Here is a 15,813-nt window from a genome sequence, read left to right on the forward strand (position 1 = left end):
TCTTATGCACAAACTCTCAAGGGATGGATAGCATTGGTGCATCGGAAACACTAATTTCCCACAGTTGTTGACACTAAGTGATTTTAGTGTGTCAGCTTTGCCAATACTGGGAAGCAACCTGAGAGATGGACAATCAGAGACATCTAACTCTTCAAGACAGTGGTTGTTACCCATAGGTAAGGACACCAAGGCATCATATCCACTAATTGTGAACTTTAGCACTTGAGGTGGTAATTCATTGAACAATGCCTTATTGCAATACTGCAACTTCAATTCATGTATGGCTGGAACACATGGAACTGAAGCAACCAGCTGCTGACACTTTTCAATCACAAGTGTCTTTAAAGAAGAGAGGCTGTCAGGAAGACCCTTAGTCAGGTTACAACAATTTTGTATATAAAGCCGTTGAAGACCTGACAGAGCTACTACACCTTCATCATCATCTCTGAAAGGAAGCCATTCCTGCAATTGCAACATGTTCTTGAAGCGCAAAGTTTGTAGCGATGCAAACGGCTTGCTTTTAGAACCAACAGTCCCATAAAACTCTGTACCAATAGTCACTACTCCATCTAATCCCACAATAGAGAGGAACTTCAGAGAGGGAAGTTTACCAAACGGTGGCAAGAAGAGGCAATACTTACAATTAAGAATTTGGACCGATACCATATTGCAGAATGCGTGTCCTAACCAGTCTGAAAATATAGTGCCACCATAATTTTCAATGGTAAGCTTTCTCAGGTTTGCATGAGGTTGCAATTGGTCGAGTACATCTCTATCTTTTTTGGAGTCATTTGTATCCCCACCCCACTTTAACACCAATTCCTTAAGTTGCAACTTGTCCCTCAAATTGGCCTCTAAAGCATCTCTAGCATCAACAACATTTTCCAGCTTCAAAACAGAAAGGCTTCCCTTAAGTTGCTGAAACTCCCTCAACTCTTTGATGCTAGAGCCACCCTTTTTGCCCAAAATAAAAGAAGTTAATGTTTGGAGACTTTTCAATCTACCCATTAGCAGTGGCATTTCTATCAAGTTTGTTCCACTAATATCAAGATGACGCAAGTTAATTAGCCATCCCATGTTGGCAGGCAACTCAGTGAGAGAACGACAACGTGACAACAGCAAAGTTTGCAAATTGTATAGAGTACACACGGAATCTGGTAATACTTTGATTGCAGTGTGAGAAATGTCCAAATATCTTAGCTGTTTCAAATTACAAATCGAGTCAGGCAATACTGTCAAATTCCAGTAGTGAGATAGAGAAAGTACCCTTAAGCTTCTCAGTTCAGGTAATAAGTGGAGTATAACTTTAGTACTTAAGCATCCTGCCCGCACTGACACATTTGATGGTAGAAAGCTTCGCAAACCCTTGGCTCCATGGAAGGCTTCAAATTTCTCATAGGCATCAAAATTCATTCTAGAATATGAAAAATAACGAGTCTTTCCTGACAAGCCATATGAATTGTCAGCCTGCATTCTAAAACAAAATTCTCCAGAGACAAAGAGAGCTAAATCATTCAAAAGATCATGCATAACATAGCATTGACTTCTACCACTTGACCGCCGAAAGAATGACCTAGATACTAGATCATTGAAGTACTCAAAACCTACTTCTTCCAAATTCTCTCTTTTAGGATGCAGCAAAAAATCTTCTGCCATCCATAAGAGCACTAATTGCTCCTTTTTAAATTTGAATTTTTTAGGAAATATTGAACAATATGCAAAGCATGGCTTTAGATGTGAAGGTAAAAAATGGTAACTCAACCTGAGAGCTGGAAGAATATTGCTTTCACAGTCTGAGAAATTCCATATATTGCTCTCCAATATCTTAACCCATTCCTTAGGATCCAACTTCAACCGTAAGAGACTACCAAGAGTTTTTGCTGCTAGAGGCAAGCCATTGCACTTTTTCACTATATCCTTCCCAATTAGTTCCAAGTTAGGATGCGCCGTAGATTCTTTGTTTCGAAATGCATATTTTGCAAATAATAACCAACAATCTTCATCCGTTAAAGGCTTTAGATGATAAGTTGGAATTGTGCGTGCAATTGACGCAACAGTTTCATTACGTGTTGTCAAGATTACCTTACTTCCATTAGCCCCAGATTTGAAAGGGGTTCGTAAGACCACCCAATCCAAGTAATTCTCATTCCAAACATCATCTAACACAATCAGAAATTTCCTTCCCACAAGGCTCTTGTTCAACCTAACTTGGAGTAGATCTAGGTCGTCAGTATCACCTATTGACGAAGTCACTGCCTCAAGAATAGTTTTAGTGATCCTAAGTACATCAAATTCTTGTGAAACACAAACCCATGCTCTAACATCAAAACACTCCGTCACCAACTTGTTGTTGTATACAAGCTGAGCAAGTGTGGTCTTGCCTACACCACCCATACCCACTATGGGAATCACACTTATGTTATAACCACTGCCATCATCTGCTAGCAACAATTCAATTATGGCCTCCAAATCTCCATCTCTACCGTATACAGCAGATTCTTCTACCAACGAAGTCGTCGGCCTTTTTTGTGATGGTTTCTCACAACCACCACCTTCTTCGAGACCAAGGAGGTCTCTTTGTTTTGCAAGATATTCTAGTCTACCTAGAGTCTCTTCTATCTTAAGTTCTATTCCCTTGTAAGAAGAACTACGAGAAGTCAAGTTGAAGCTTCGTACCTTACTTGTGCCAATTTTCATTTCAGCTTTTAACTTGTAGACTGCAGCATCAGTAGCAATCTCATCCAGCAAGTCCTGAGCATCATAGGCAGCATCTTTTAGCTTGTTAACCCACTGTTTGACAACTGGGTTTTTTATCTGCTTCTCTTCTGCTTCATTGAGGACTGCATTGATAACTGATAGAGTTGTCTTCAACTTCCTCAGCGGTTCACTATTAAGATTCCATCGGCTGAAGAACTCTAGTACCTCGTGAGAAACCATCCCGTCAAACAAAACCTGGAGGAAGGCAAGAGAGAAATGCCCCTCCAACTAGCGCCTCAGCTTTATTTTTTTGCAGTGGAAAGAATTGAAGGAAAAAATAGGAAGTGATTGAGAACAATAGGAAGTGGCTGGGATCAATCTTTGAGAAGAAAAGGAAAGAGAAAGGAAGAGATAGTATTTCCTCTGTATGGTTGCTTTGATAGAAAGGAAATGGCGTAAAAGTGAAAGGAAATCATCCGGCCCCACATTTTTCTATCCGTCCAAATTGGGATGAAATGGAGAAAAGACTTTAAAGGGGATCTAGCCTTTTGCCCCTTCTGGGCAAAATATTTGGCATTATGTCCCTGTTTTGAAACTATATAGAAACGTGCCTCTGTTTTGATACTTGATTTTACGATAATCGAGTTACTTAAATAACTCGTCTATTATGAAGTCGAGTTTTTGGGCAGGTTCCTGCCACGCTGGTACTCCAACCTGGCTTTTGGGCAATAAAATATTTTTGTGTTACTGTTTGTAACTCGGTAATGGGGAAACCGAGTTATATGCAGAATAAGAAGGAGTTTTGAATGTAACGTCTCTAAAACTGTTTGTCTTCCTTCCTCAACAGTTTCTCTCCCTTCCTCAGTCCAATCAGTAGCCACCCTCAGTCCGTTCAGTAGACCCTTCCCAAGTTCAATGCATCTTCAAGTTCTCCTATTTCTACCCGTACCCAAACCAAACCGTTTAGTCGACCTTTTCCGAAGCTCAATCCAAACCCACACCTAAACCCACACTTTTTCAATCTCACCATAGCCGAAGCTCAACCCAATCTGTCTTCAGAGTTAAAGGATTAGAAACGTATCAAGGTAATTTCTAAATGCTGAGTTCAAATTTTCTTTTTTTTCCCTTTGCATGTAATCTGATTTGAGTGTGGCTTCTTAAGTTTTTCTCTGTTAGATTTTTCTCTATCTTTATTCATTATTATTGTTGCTGTTTTAGCTTTGTTGGGTTTGGTTTTGAACTGGGTTTTGATGCACATCTAGGGCAGAAATTCATATAAAATATAGTTAGCATGACAACAATGTTCATTGTTAGGGGAAATTGCTTTGTAATTCATATAGTTTGAAAGTGTATCAAATCAAACTCTATAATTTCATCAAATTATGTCATAAATTATGTCATGATTTTGAATTAGGGAAAATTTCTTTTTAATTCAATGCTGAATGATCTTGAATTGAGAAGCTATTGGTTTTACAAGCTTCAAACTTACTGGCTTTTACAAGCTTCCACTCTGTTAAGTTATTATTATAATAGATATAATGTGTGTATAGTGGATATGCACGCATATATCTACACACAGAACATAAAATGCACATCATGGACATCCTAAAACCTTTGCTGCCATTTACTCTGCTTAGGGCTCTAATTGTGCCATATTGTTTTTATTCAACATCTTAGTTTTTGTTGGTTTCATGTCATTATCCTTGTAATATCATATGGGAACATATAAACTTACCACATCAATTGAAAGTCACTTACATTTTGTGTACAGATGCATAATTGATTGTCTTAAGAGACTAGAATTGTCTTAGAAGTTCTTAAATTACTTTTTTTTTTTTGTTATTAGAATTCCTAGTCTTTCTAAGAAAGGATTTAGAAATAGCCTATAAAATGGCTTTATTGTAGTCGATAATATTGATAGATTTTAATAACATTCCAACTTTTTTCAAGCGTGATTGCTATCTCCTACCTAAGTGTGACTGCTTAGGAAAGCTTAGGTGTGATTGCCCAGTGTTTTATCTTTCTTTATTTGATGTTCTTTTTATTGTTTTAATACCAAACAGCCATCAACACATTCAATATCTTATCAAGAATCTAGTTTATTGCTGAAATTCCTAAAAATCCTACATCAAATTTGGTATTAAAGCCCGTTCAAGCTTCTGTCTTGTGTCAAATTAGCAGCCTTTTGTGGGTTATGTTTGTTGACTAAGTACATCGAATTATTATTATTATCATCTATTACATTTGGGGTTGAAAAGGGAACTTAGTGGCCTTTTAGGGTCACCCAATCCTTTCATAATATGTTGGGTTAGGTTAGGGAGCATTAAGATTTGTGGTGGCTTTGGGAATGGAAATAGTACATCCTCTGAAAAGCCAATTGTTTTCAGGTGTCGGTGCTTCTAGGGTGCTTTTGACGGACCTAGGGCTTTGTTTGTTTATTTATTTATTTTTTTGGTGGTTTGGCCTACTATACTTATTTCCCAAGGGTATTGGTGGAGGTATTGATTTCTCTGTGTCAAAATTAATTTTTGTGGGTATAAAGGTTTAGGCTTTTGAATGGGAATTGATATATAATTTAATTAATGGAAAAGAATGGAATATGAATTGCCACCTAGGCTTTTGATGCAGATGGAAAATTGCAATAAAGAAACAAAGACAAAAAATGATAAAAAAAAAATTAAAAACCTAGGAGTACTGGCAGTTTCCTTGAAAGAGTTTTTTAATTTGGGATGCTTCAGATGATGAAGAGTTCTATTGGGACCTTCCTTAGTCTAAAGTTGAATTTACTCTTATTTGATTGCAATTTCCTTTAAAGACTTTTTAATTTGTGAATATCAGATGATGAAGAGTTTTCTTGGGACCTTCCTTAGTCAATCAAAATTTGAATTGACACTTATTTGATTGTTTGTTTTTGTTTTTCCTTGTTGGATTGCTTTTAATTAAGTTCTCCCAGAATAAAGACAATTTGGTAAATTCCAGGTCTTCTAGAATGGGCTGGCCTTGGCTGCACCAAAGGCCTTGTCACCTCACACCTTAGGGCGTCAGGCGATATAAGGCCTTGGCACCTTAAGGTTGCCTTTCACCTTTAACTACCTTAACCCTATTTCTAGTTGACTTAGGAAAGCCAACTATTGATTTTCATAAATGTGCTTAATTCGAAGAAAAAAAACCCAAAAGAAAAGAAAGTAAAGCTCTTGGACTGTTATGGTCACCAATTCAGTGTTCATTTGACACATAACTATGCACACACCATCATTTGACGGTATAGGTCTCACAGTTGTTTAATCCATTTAATTAAACTCAATATTAATTTGACTATTATTAGTTGCCTCCAAAGCTGTGCTTGTGAGTGAGATGTCCATTGCACCAGAGTCTCTAATGGCACCTTTACCTACTTCCATGTTTGTCTCCCCCTTTTTTTTGTTGAAAACACACCTCACTAGCCACTAAGTTACAATGAACCCTTTTCACTTCTTGCTTTATGAAATAAAATTTCTTTTAGAGTGTGATGTCAAGTACGGGAACAAGCAAAAGGAAAGAACTTTACACTTTTTTTAAAGAAGGGAAATTCTACTGCTGATGGGTGGTCGGGCTTGTTTAGGGTAATTGGGTACCTTTTAATTTTAGAGCTATGTTTTAGTATTTTAGAATGGTGTTTTTTGTGGTGCTTAATTGATTCTTTGGTTTGCATTTTGCTGTGTTCATTTGTTGGTTTACTTTGTTTGATTTAGACATTGATTCTCACCTTGGTTGGTTGGTTAGGTTGCTTATACAATTTGCAACTATGTGTCCTTTTTGTTTATGCCTTGCAGCCATGAACGTTAGGTTGTTTATATTTTAGTGTTTTACTTTAACTCTTCCTTGATATGATTAAATGGATAGAAAATCAGTGTATATATAGATGCATGATGTATAATTCAGTTAAGCAATTATATGTTTTCAATTTTCTGTCAAATCTCTCTCTCACTCTATTTCTCTTTCATTCTCTCTCTCTATTTGTTTCTATGAGTTTGTTCTAGAACATTCAATTACTTGCTTGTGTTTACTTGCAAAAGCCAAGCTTTTCTTCACTATTAAACATAGACCTACTTGTCTAACATGATTGTATGCATGTCAGATATGCAACAACTGCGAAATGTGGATCCTGGACCCACGGTTGGTACACAGTTAACGCAGCAGCTGGGTCATCGATCCACGGCGCTTTGGGAGACGCCTGCCAGTTAGGTACGTAGTTGTATTGAACTTTGAACATGTCGAAATCATTTCTTTTTATTTCTGTAGGGTTCTTTGATTATTTGTAAATAGACGTTGGATATGGTAGAATCTTTTGGTTTAGGCAAAATTGTATTTAATCCAAAGAGAAAATGGTATGAAGCATAAATAATCAAGAAAATTGTATGGAGCAAAAATGTTCAAAGTCAATAGATCTCATTTAGAAGCTATAGTAATCAATTAAAAAATGAATCCACTGCAATTATTTTTTCCAAACGTTCGCACACAATTAGGTGTGGCTACACATAAAATAACTGACGACTTTGATTCCTAATTCCCTACTCCATTTGACATAGTGAGGCACTTTGTTCATTCATTTCAAAACATAATGCCCATCACCTTAGTGCTAATTTTAAATAATGTCATTGATCCTATCTGCTATTGAGCTAGAGTGAATAACCAGTTAACATTGTAACTAATATATTGCAAAATGTTCGTAACTAATTAGTTTGCCTACTGTTTCTTGCATATTATCATTATGTAGCATTCTTATAGTTATTTCGTGTGCACTATCCTAAGACAATGCTCTTTTGTGTGCAGGTAGTGCCACGCGTGCTAAAGTGCAGACGTCGAACGTGCAAGTTACCCCAGCATGGGCTTGACCCACAGATTGCTCGCTACATAACTGAGGCGGGTTTTGAAGGGTTATTCAAGGTTCCAAACTTGGAAGTGGATCATGCGTTGATCACAGCACTGGTCGAGCGTTGGCATCTAGAGACGCACACATTCCACCTACCACATAAAGAGATGGGCATCACCTTACAAGATATTGAGGTGATGCTAGGGGTTCGTGTTGATGGGTTGCTAGTGACTGGGGGTGTCAAGATGGATTGGCCTACGTTGTGTCTTGAGTTACTGGGTCATCGTCCTCTAGACCCAATACCGCATCCCTATGAAAACACATCTATCCTTGCTGGGGCGAGGCTAAGATTCACCTGGTAGGAGGCACAATTTAGAGGTCCCCTAGCTACGGATGCTACTGATGAGGTAGTGCAACAACATGCATGCTATCGCATACTCGAACAATTGGGGACCATTTTATTTATGGACAAGTCGGCAGATCGAGTGTTGGTAATGCCTCTACAGTTCCTAAACCCAATTAGCAACACGAAGAGGTATAGTTGGGGTAGTGGAGCATTAGCCTAGTTGTACAGGCACTTATGCAAGGCATAGAAGACGAAGGCGATGCAGATTGGAGGAGCAGTGATGTTGGTGCAATTGTGGGCGTATTCGAGGTTCCCATTGATATGCCCTGTTACGAGGCCGCCACAACCGCCAGTGGAGGCAAGTCCCCTTGCCAGTCGGTATGTTATTTGATTAGTTTGATACAATTTTCATGCCATTTGTCATTCACCATGCATGTGTCTATTGTTTATGCCACTTGTAATACATTCACTAAGGACATTGCTGTTGAGAAGTAAACCCTGTTTCAAACCAAAAGTCCAATTGACATTAATTTAATGGATTACTTAACAAGATTTATTGCACATTACTTGTAGGAAAATTTAATAGATTCAATACATACAGACTCATCCAAACCACACATACCAACCACACATATGATTCAACAATACGAATAATTCATATATATGACACCATGAGTCACTGTATCATATACCCGTATCCGTGTATCTTAGTTCTAATAGTGTACTACTTTATAGATACATTACATACAGACTCATCCAAACCAGGCTAATCACTCATTCTCTCTTCCTCTTTATGTACAAGAAAGTTTTTTCATAACAAACTTTTGTCTGACTTCATGTTTTATGGGCAAATCAGCTGAGGGATATGTTTGTATCATCTTCATCTAAGTCTATTATTTCTATCTGATGATCTTCCAATTTACAATTCTTGCTAGGTGGATATTGAATCTCAATGGTAGTCTTATCAAATATAAGAACATGGAAGCTTGAATTTCCTTCATATCTGAAGACTAAAAAATAACCATAACAGATAGAATGGTATTCAACGAAATCCTCCCAACCATTACAAAACCAAATGTTGTTATCAGCTTTCTTCAATCCCACTTGCCAAATACCACCATAGGGAGCAGTGAGTGTAGCTACGATGGATAGCTCAGCACTGTTGAACCCTGACCACAAGTACCCATCCACACTCACGTGAAAATACAGAGCATTCCTTCCAAGTTTATGCATCAATTTTGGGGGTGAGCTGTCCACCATTTCTACTTATACACTTTGCAGTGCTGCATGTGCTGCTCAACAGTGCTTCGCACTGTTGAACCCTGTCCAGTCATATCACCTACATGCACATCAATACACAAATATGCATCCTTTTGCAATGCACCGTTTTCAAGAATGCAGAGCATCCCTGAAAAGTTTATGATACATTTAACACAGCTCAGCACTGTCTCGTCAAGTCACGTCAGATGAAGCACAGGAATGCTAAATAGTCTTCACGTGGACCCTATCCAGTCATATCACCTATACACACATCAATACACAAATATACATCCTTTTTGCAATGCACCTTTTTCAAGGATGCAAAGCATTCCTGAAAAGTTTATAATACATTTAACACAACTCGGCACTATCTCGTTAGGTCATGTCAGATGAGGCACAAGAATGCTGAATAGTCTTCATGTGAACCCTGTCCAGTCATATCACCTACACGCACATCAATACACAAATATGCATCCTTTTGCAATGCACTATTTTCAAGGATGCAGAGTATCCCTAAAAAGTTTATGAAACATTTAACACAACTTGGCACTGTCTCGTCAAATCATGTCAGATGAAGCATAGGAATGCTGAATAATCTTCACGTGAATAAATTCACAACCTCCTTTGCAGTACACATCACTAGCCCTCTACTGTAGCACAAGTTATAGCCATATCAAACAGTTGCCTCAACGAACCACATGCACCAATAGGTGTCACTGAATATCCAAGTCATATTCGCAGTTTTGCTTGTGCTCCTCGACACCTCACTGAACAATACAATGTCGAGTTATAGCATCTTTATTCATGTGAATACTTACCCTTACATATAGTCACATCCACATGAATACTTGCCCTTGCAAAACTCCTATATAAAGTCCCAGTCCCATTTACATCTACCTTTGCAAAACTCCAATATAAAGTCTCAATCCCATTTACATCTATGCTTGCAAAACATCTACACATACTGAAGTCCCATTTACATCTACCCTTGCAAAACATCTGCACATATCGATCAAAAGTCACATTTTCCAATGTCAATGCGCAATTGGATGCTACCTCGTTTTCAAATAACTAGAGGAGGGAGAGAGATTCCGACGAGAGGGAATACTATACCGGACTGCGGCAGGAGTCGGACTTTCGCATGAACGAGTCCAACGCTCTGCATGATGATCTCGTGCGACTCGGAACGCCTCTTGTTGATCGTGTCTTGCTCACACTGTCACGAGAAAAATGCACCAATGTGAGCGTGCAGTGACAACAAAAAAAAAAAAAAAAAAAAAAAAAAGAGAATAATTTGATGATACTCCGTAGATCCAAGTATCACATGTTATAGCTGGCGGAAGAACTGGCCACCGCAATGAACAAGCAACTCACTCCGACGGAACGTAACAATGTCCTCAACTACAAGGACTACCTGTCAAAGTGAATGCCTATGTGGTATGTGTGTTATATCTAGGGTTAAGTTAATAATGTTAGTAGCGTTAGTGTTCAATATGCAATGCATGCATATTGGTGACATCGTGTAAGTTATTTTATGTTTTCTATGTTATGTTGTAGGTGCTTATTGAAAAACATCATGTGTGGGAATATTTATCTTTTATGAGTTATGTGAGAATAAACTAGATTACGAATAACATGCATGCTCCTCACAATCAATAATAAGGTTTACATAGTAAAAATGTAACAACAATGACACACATACATTTAAAACATAGTTAAGCAAAATAGTTAAACAACAAAGTCTAATTATACCACGACACAATTACTCTTCATCTGACATCTCCATGTCTGACTGATAAATGGGATCAGTAAGAAGTGATTCCATGAATTATGCGTGCTCGTACCACCCTCCCTCCACTGACTCTTGAATCTCAACTTGAGTCCGATATCGATTAAGACGTATCTTCATTCGATTATTTTCTTCTCTTATGTGGTTCAATGCTTTACGAAGTTCGTCGATCGTGTCTCTAGGCATCTGTGATGCGAGTCGCCGAGGCACTGGCAACTTAAAACCAACTAGCTCATCATAAAACATTTGTTCTTCATGAAATAACCAAGCCCACTCCTGTCTCATGGTATTGTCAACGTAAGCACTATTTCGCAGATTCGGATTGATTGAATAGCTAAACTCATCTTCCAATACCCAGCAACGACCCATAGCAGTGAACACATCGTGAGGCCTATAGAGTTGTGGGTTGCCAGAACCAGATATTGACGCTGAATACAACAACATCAAATGATCAAGTTAACAGTGTGCATCAACTGTTGGTAAATAATGTAATGCTGCATAAGATGGTACATGACAAAGAAATTCATAAATTTGTGTACTATTACATGCTAAAAATGAAATACTAACACTCAAATTTGACCATAAACATTAGACGTTGTTAATGTCTACACGTTGTGTGCAATACAAAATGTTGTTGCTAATGTCTGACCAATGATGAGTATGTACATTCAACTTTTGCAAATCTAAAAATTAACTATTTGTTAGTTTTAGCAAATCTAAAAATTTTCATTTTCTGTCAATGAAATTTACACCAACAAAGACCCAATATAACCCAATATACACACATAACACTCATCACCATTTCTATAGCTTATTGTACATTTCTTGTAGCATCAAACAACACCAAACAACTAATATAACCTTAATCTACTCACATAACACTCATTCAAGAAAATATCGAAGCACAAGTAATACAACCTATTAAATGAAAATTCTTCTCTAACAAAAACATACATTATGATTGATAAACTTTTATAATATCTACAAATACGTTTACCTACACAATAAAATTCTCTATGTATTTCAAAGAAGAAAATGAGTTTCTTACTTGAGATGATAGAGAGATAACACCAACTTCTGATAGAAAATTCTAAAAATAAGGAGAAGGACTGAAAATGATGAGAGAAATTGCATGAGAAGTTGATATAGCAGCACAACTCGATTATAAAAGAGCCGAGTCACATTAATAACTCGATTTCCCATTCATTTGGTTCAACTTCACGTGCAAATAATTGATGTGAAGTGGCGTCAGAATAGCATAAAAACTCGATTATACTAGAGCCGAGTAACATTAATAACTTGATTTTCAATTGATCGGGTTTATAGTAACTCGGTTTCCCCATTGTCGAGTTACAAACAGTAACGCGAGAATATTTTATTGCCCAAAAGCCAGGCTGGAGTACCAACGTGGCAGGAACCTGCCAAAACTCGACTTTGAAATAGTCGAGTTATTTAAGTAACTCAATTACCATATAATCGAGTATCGAAACAAGGGCACGCCCCTATATAGTTTTGAAACAGGGGCATAATGCCAAATATTTTGCCCAAAAAGGGCAAAAGGCCAGAATCCTCCTTTAAATGCCAGCAGCCAATTTTGACTTTCAACAGTTTCCAAAATGTCAATTTTGCCATTAACTTTTTATTCCTCCCTTCCTACTTTTTAAGGGTATAAAAGTAAAAAACAATTATTCTTGTCTTTCCATTTATTTTCCCTTCCCTTCCTCTATCTTTTCCTTTCCTTTTCTTTATTCTTTTTTTCTTTTCTTTTCCTTTCCTTTTACACCTTGATGTGCATTTGGGTGCACATGAAAAACTCGATTAAATTGAAAACCATTTACTTTGACTGTAAAATTTTGCCCCTTCACCTGTTAAATCATTTACACTCTCAATTTACCTTCAAACTCATTTTTACAAACTAAAGACTTAGAGAGAGAGAGAGAGAGAGATGGAAAAATTTTCCATGGAACTCAAGTACCATGAAAAACTCGAGTTTCTGAAACTTGAGTATCCAAAAAAGTAGTAGATCCTAACATATTTTCGAAACAGTGGTAGATTGATAAAACTTAAGTTTCCGAAACTTGAGTATCCAAAAAGTAGTAGATCTTAACATATTTTCGAAACAGTGGTAGATTGATATATATTTCAGTAAACAGTGTTATTATGCCATTTTAGCCCCAATGTTGGACATTGATAAAAGTTGTAAAGTGGGTCTAAGTCCTAAGTGCTAACATTGTTCTAAGTGTTCTTCCATCTCATTGAGCTCAAGCGAGGTTCCATTCCAAGGAAAAAAAATATATAGTTGAATAGAGAAAAATGTATTATTATCTTTTAACAGTAATAAGAGATCAAATTTTCTATTTTTTTTTTAATAAAAAATTTGTGTATTGTAATAAAACATGGAAATATTATAATATTTATAATTTCATATTGTTTTCAAGTTTTTATTTATTTATTTTTTATACAAGATAAAAATTCTACTCTAGCCTAATCTAAGTGTATATGTGTGTGAAACTCATTCCTGGATACTTGAACCCCGGCCCTTACCCTTCTACACCCTACAAGCACTTATTCTTGTGAAGTGACCATCACACCAAGGATATGCAGTGGTATATTGTTTTCAAGTTAAACCCTAAGGTTTTAAGTGCACAATTAAATGGTATTTAATTGTGGGTTCCAGTTAGCTTAACTTGTAAAGTCTCTAATAGTTGAATAAGAGAGATAGGGTTCAATCCCCGCTTGCACCAAAAATTGATTAGTATCTTAATCTAATGATAAAGAATTATCATTAGAAGCAGGCGTCATAGGTTGAAGCTCTAAAAAAAAATTGATATTTAATTGTTATTATTCAATTATTTTATGTGTTAAATAAAAGCTTATATAAGTTGTTGTACGGCATCGAGCTTCCAAAGTCCATACTGCCCTTGGGCCCAGACCCATCTAGGCCCCGGGCCCAAGCCCATACCGGCCCTGGATGCAGGCCCGGCGCCGAGCTTCCAAAACCCGTACTGTCCTTGGGCCCGGACCCTTCTTGAAACTGCCTTAAAGTAAAAACAGGTTTTGAGCACAAAGTTCCCAGAGTTGACCGGTTGATCCTTCCCGGAAGAGCGCATGAGTCATATCCGGGAAGGACATGATATGAACGGGAACGTGAGTTGCCGAACATAATCGGTGCAAATGGAAACAAGTTCCAAGATCATAAATGCTGCACCGCCCTTCCACCTAAACGACCACTTTAACCAGATAATACTGGACCTTTAGTAGCACTAACGGTGATTGTAATCATGATCTCCCCACTAACCTTGAGTATAAATAGAAGAAAGTTGGGAGAAGAGGGGGTTCAGAAAAATTGAGAGAAAATAGTCAACGAGAGAGCATTTCAACTGAGTGTTACTTTGAGTCTCTCTGCCGAGAACAACCCATTGTAGGAAATCCTTAAACCCACTACAAATAAATTGTGAGCCCAAGGAATCTAAGGCCCAGAACTCTTGTACTTGGTTCTTACAATTGACGCCCACCGTGGGGCCATCCTACGAAGCTGTGGTTCGAGTGAGACTCAAGCAAAGAAGATGTCTGAGGAGCGTTCAAGAGGGCACGTTCCGAGCAATTCCGCAGGATCTTCTCGGGGATCGACGTGGAGGGAGAGAAGGCAGAAGCGGCTGGAGGATAGGGAGCATTCAAGAGGAGAGGAAAGGTCCGGATTGGGAGAAGGATCGGCCCAAACGCACCGGACGATTTCAAACGTCTCAGCACATCGGCAGCATGATGATAGAGACCGGGAGCTGGAGCGGTTGCGCAGATTGGTAATGGACTTGGAGCTGGAGGCAAGGGGTCGGCGCCACGAAAGGAACCACAACCCCCAACCCAGGAGGAACCGTGGCGAGGAAGGTTCCAGCCGATCTGTTACACAACAACACCGGGACCGATCCCATTCTCAAGAGTCACATCGTCACTCCCGGGATATTCATCGTAGACGGGACCGTTCCCGGTCGCATGGATATGATAACCAAGGGTCAGAGTCGCCAGAGGAGCGGCAGCACCGCAACGCCGCGATGGACGCCATGAGCAGGGCCTTGCGGATGGCGGCCCGGTCTCCATTCTCTGACGAGATTGAACGGGCACCCATGCCGAGCAGATTCACGCGTCCACCATTCAATTCCTATGAGGGGAGGACAGACCCCGTGGAGCATGTTAGTCATTACATCCACATGATGTCGTTGCATGCGCACAACGATGCATTGATGTGTAAAGTATTCCCCTCTAGTCTCGGCTCTACCGCGCTGAGATGGTTCAATGGGTTGCGGAAATGTTCTATACACAGCTTCGCCGAGCTGATTCAGGAGTTCGGCAGCAGGTTCGTAACATGCAGCCGAGTGCAACAACCGGTCGACGCGTTGCTGTCCATGAAAATGAGGGTCGGGGAAACCCTTCGGAGCTATGCCAGCCGATACTGGGAACTCTACAATGAGATTGATGGGGGAAACGAGAAAATTGCGGCTAGTACCTTCAGGATGGGGCTTCCCGAGGATTCTGAACTACGGGAGTCGCTGACAAGAAGACCCCCGGAGGACATGAGGCAACTGATGAGATGCATAGAGGAGTACAAACGCCTGGAGGATGACCGGCTGCAAAGCAGGGGGAAAGCCCCTTTTACGGGGAGATCTCGGCAAAGCATCTTACCGCCAAAGCCGAAAAGGGACTTCAGAATGCAGGAACCAGAGGTGCAGATGGAAGGGGTTAATGTGTTGTTTAAAGAGCCCGTGCACAAGATACTGGAACGGATAAGGAACGAGCCATTCTTCAGATGGCCGAACAAAATGGGGGGCGACCCATCTTGGAGAAACCAAAGCCTATACTGCACTTATCACAGAG

At 38.9% G+C, this 15,813-nt stretch overlaps 2 protein-coding genes across 3 annotated transcripts in view; both read right to left on the reverse strand.

Moving 5' to 3' along the window:
• The window catches only part of LOC126723783 (putative disease resistance RPP13-like protein 1), a 142,498-nt gene that overhangs the window by 92,518 nt on the left and 34,167 nt on the right, over positions 1–15,813 (reverse strand). Inside the window, exon 2 of one of the 2 annotated variants that reach the window (XM_050427578.1) lies at positions 2,125–2,237. In XM_050427578.1, the coding sequence (XP_050283535.1) occupies positions 2,125–2,237 (113 nt within the window). Of the gene's footprint in view, positions 1–2,124; positions 3,183–15,813 lie in introns of those variants that run through there. The other variant, XM_050427577.1, reaches the window with a different exon arrangement.
• The window catches only part of LOC126723785 (protein At-4/1-like), a 96,930-nt gene that overhangs the window by 2,679 nt on the left and 78,438 nt on the right, over positions 1–15,813 (reverse strand). The window lies entirely within an intron of this gene.

The sequence above is a fragment of the Quercus robur genome, chromosome 4 (genome assembly GCF_932294415.1).
Source record: "Quercus robur chromosome 4, dhQueRobu3.1, whole genome shotgun sequence".
NCBI lineage: Eukaryota > Viridiplantae > Streptophyta > Magnoliopsida > Fagales > Fagaceae > Quercus > Quercus robur.